The 4,066-nt window shown below is 38.2% G+C and overlaps 1 protein-coding gene across 1 annotated transcript; it reads left to right on the forward strand.

The window, feature by feature from the left end:
* The first annotated feature begins 1,536 nt into the window (after positions 1–1,536).
* LOC131614210 (uncharacterized) lies at positions 1,537–2,670 on the forward strand. The gene has a single exon (XM_058885831.1). The coding sequence runs from the start codon at positions 1,537–1,539 to the stop codon at positions 2,668–2,670; it is 1,134 nt and encodes a 377-aa protein (XP_058741814.1).
* The last annotated feature ends 1,396 nt before the right edge of the window (positions 2,671–4,066 follow it).

A 4,066-nucleotide genomic window follows, 5' to 3' on the forward strand; every position in this document is an offset into this window, starting at 1 on the left:
TATACATATATATATTAACATGTATATTGTTAATATTATAAAAAACATATGTTTATAGAAAACGTTATATGTATAATGTTAATATTATATAAAAATTATAAAAAAAGTTAATATGTATAATATTTTATAAATTGTATAATTTTTAAAAACGTTAATATACATATTAACAGTATATTAAAAATTATATATATTTAAAATGTTAATATATTAAAAATTATATTATATTTAGATCGTATATGTCAAAAATCATTTTTATCCCTAGAATAAGAACAATTTTAATTATTTTATCCGGGGTTTGATTTGTAATTACCAATACTTTAATTTTTATATATTTATAATAGACTCTTAATACTTCCTTCAACTATTCAAATAAAATCTTTTATTATTTTCTCCATGTTAACCTTTGGCACTGCTTCACTCATTTTGAATTAATTATTTTTTATTGTCTCTTTTTTATTTTCTCCATGTCAACCTTTCGCACTACTTCACTCATTTAGAGTTAATTGTAAGAAACCAAGGATACTATGGAGTTATATATAGGCGGCTATAGAGTTCCTGGAAGTTTTGGTTTCGAGCGTGCAAACCTAGTTGCGGCCAAAGCAACCGTTTGAAATTTTACTGGAGATGGTGGCAGTGTAATTCTGAGTGAAGATGACATAGTGGAGACTGATTATGCAGGTTGTAACTGTTGGTTCTGGTGGCGTGCTAGGCATTTCTGAAACTACTATTGGTACTATAACAGATATAAGGGCCTGCATACGCAAGTCAGAGTTTCAAGGACATCGTAGCGGGTGTAGAATTGGATCTCGCCAAGGGAAGGGAAGATCATGAAGATGTTGTGCTGGCTAAAAGGTTCCCTACTTTCGATGAAGCGGTGCAGATGGCAGGTGAGGCAAAAGAGGCGGAACATGCGAATAGAAAAGCAACAGAGTACTCTGCTTCTGACCCTATTTCCATTTCTTCTTCTAGGATCTCAAAAGTTAAGGATTCTTTGGAGAAGACTATAGAAGCAACAGGCTCTAGTTTCGATACTATGGGGGAAACGGCGGACAGCAAGTTGATGGAGTCTAGGTCTCAGATTAAAAAAGGGAAAAGGGTTTTGTTTAAACCTATTGAGCATCTTTGTGGGCCCGGCGAAAATTCTAGTGTTTGGCCCACAAGATTAAAAAGGCCCAAAAAACCATTATTGAAATTACTAAAGAGGAAGGCCCAAGATAACATTCTGCAAGTGGCTGACCCTACCGAGACTGTGGGAACAAACGGTAATTCGGTGTACGGAACGGACCCTTCAATTTGGGAAAATCAAATTCACAATTTTCATGGTGAACATTCAGACGAATCAGGTATTGTTAGATGCAACAACAGAATTCTCTCTAATTTTGGACCGTATGGAGATGGAAAATTAGTGAAGGAGATGGAGAAAATAGGTGTGGGGTTGGTTGGGAAGGGGACGTTGTTAAAGAAGAAGGTCGTGGATTTCAATTTTTTAGAAGCGGAGAGCTCAGAGCGCAGGAAGGTGAACTCCAATCAGTTGACATGATTATTGGTACCTTAAACATAAGAGGGGGAGGTAGTCTGATTAAAAGGAAGAGGGTTAATAACATTATCTGCAAGGGCCGGGCAGATTTCTTTATGATTCAGGAAACAAAATTGGAGGACATTTCAGAGACTTTGGCTGAGAGTTTCTGGTCTGGAGATGATATCGGTTATTCTTTCTTAGCGTCGGAGGGACGATCGGGCGGTATTGTATCTTTGTGGAGAAATAACACTGTTACGGTTATAGCTGGATTTCGTGGCAAAGGCTTTCTGGGAACAAAGGTTAGCTGGAAGAATGCTGTTTACTATATAGTCAATATTTATTCACCCTGTTCTATTCATTTAAAAAGGGATCTTTGGAAGAATTTATTGGAGCTAAAGCAAAGATTCTCGGATGGGGATTGGATCATCGGGGGTGATTTTAACGCGGTAAAGAAGAGGAGGGAGAGGTATGGGAGGTCTAGTGATAGTAATTCGGTGGAAAGAAGAGAGTTCTCGGATTTTATTGATGGTTGTGGTCTTGTGGATGTCCCTTGTAAGGGGAAGAAGTTTAGTTGGTATAGCGGTGATGGGAGGTCCAAGAGTAGAATTGATAGAATCCTTGTGTCGGATGCCATTGTTTCTTCTTGGGGGGTGGTTGGTCAATTCATTGGCAATAGGGATATTTCGGATCATTGCCCGGTGTGGTTGGAGGTGGATAAGGAGGATTGGGGTCCTAAACCGTTTAAATTCAACAACGAGTGGTTTTCTAACAAAGACTTTCTTCCTTTTGTCGAAAGAGAATGGATGAAGTTGGATGTTAGTGGTAGAGGTGATTTCGTGTTGAAAGAGAAATTCCGGCTCATTAAAGACAAATTGAATTGGTGGAATAGGGAGGTGTTTGGTAAATTCAATTTGGAAATGGAGGAGGGAGTTAGGGATTTAAATAATTTGGATGACATGGAGGCTACGGATGAGGAAAGCTTAGGTTTGAAAAGAGAAGCGAACAATAGGTTTTGGTTGAATCTTAAGATTAAAGAGAATATGCTAATTCAAAAATATAGATTAAAGTGGTTGAATGATGGGGATTCTAATAGCAAGTTCTTTCATAAAGTTATGATGAGAGGAGGAGAAGGAACCATATTAGCTCTATAGTCACTAGCAATGGGGTGGTTAATTCGGTCAAAGAAGTTAAAGAAGCGGTTAGAGTGCATTTTGAAGATAAGTTTGTGGAAGATTGCTATGAAAGACCTTTATTAGAGGGAATGGATTTTAATGTGTTAAGTGAGGAGGCTAGACATTCTTTGGAAGTTCCTTTTTTGGAGGAGGAAATTAAAGAGGCGGTGTGGTGTTGCGATGGATCGAAGAGCCCGGGCCCGGATGGTATGTCTTTCCTTTTTATCAAAAATTGTTGGTACTTCATGTGTAAAGATGTTATAGCTTGTATTGAGGATTTTCACTCCGGTGCTTTCTTATCCAAGGCTATTACTTCTTCTTTTATCTCTCTAATTCCAAAGACCTCTCATCCTTTGGGATTAGATGATTATAGGCCTATTTGTTTGGTGGGGTGTATTCACAAGATCATTTCTAAGTTGTTGGCTAGAAGGATAAAGAGTGTTTTATCGTCCATTATTTCTAGTAGCCAAAGTGCTTTCATTCCGGGAAGACAATTGTTGGATGGAGTTCTTGTTGCTAACGAGTTAGTGGATTATGTTTCTAAAGAAGGAAGAGAATGCTTACTATTTAAGGTGGATTTCGAGAAGGCCTACGATAAAGTGAGTTGGAATTTTCTTAGATTCATGTTGAGAAGAATGGGATTCGGGGATGTGTGGATGAGGTGGATGGAGGCGTTAATCTTTACTAGTAAGATGTCGGTGTTGGTTAATGGGAGTCCCACTCGTGAATTTGGGGTGCATAGAGGATTACGCCAAGGTGACCCGATTTCTCCATTTCTCTTTGTTATAGTGGCGGAAGGGCTCAAACTTTTGATTAATAAGGCGGTTGAAAATGGAGATTTTGCGGGGTGCAATGTGAAGGGTAGATGTTTTGTTGACGTCCTTCAATTTGCGGATGACACTCTTCTTATAGGTGATGGGAGTTGGAACCACCTTTGGGCTATTAAGGCGGTCTTGAGGGGGTTTGAGCTAGTTTCGGGACTTGGGATTAATTTTCACAAGAGCAAGCTTATAGGTTACAATATTAATCTTCGCTTTTTGGAAGTCGCTAAATCCTTTCTTGGTTGTAAGTTGGAAGCAAAGGAGTTTAACTTTCTTGGCATCATGGTTGGTATTAATCCTAGAAGGGTGAAATTTTGGAAACCTTTGGTAGATAAGATGAGGAGGAGATTATCTAATTGGAAAAATAGGTGGGTTTCCTTCGGTGGAAGAATCACCCTTATCAAATCGGTGCTTAGTAGTATTGCTATTTTCACATTATCTTTCTATAAAGCTCCGGTGAAGATCATTAAGGAAATCAACAAAATTCAAAGCAATTTCTTATGGGGTGGATCGGAGGTAAGGAGGAAAACTCATTGGGTAGGATGGAGTAACGT

The sequence above is a fragment of the Vicia villosa genome, linkage group LG6, assembly GCF_029867415.1.
Source record: "Vicia villosa cultivar HV-30 ecotype Madison, WI linkage group LG6, Vvil1.0, whole genome shotgun sequence".
Taxonomy (NCBI): domain Eukaryota; kingdom Viridiplantae; phylum Streptophyta; class Magnoliopsida; order Fabales; family Fabaceae; genus Vicia; species Vicia villosa.

Bases quoted from the DNA above. Each gene is read 5' to 3' on its own strand.
- LOC131614210 (XM_058885831.1), top strand. From the start codon at position 1,537: ATGATTATTGGTACCTTAAACATAAGAGGGGGAGGTAGTCTGATTAAA.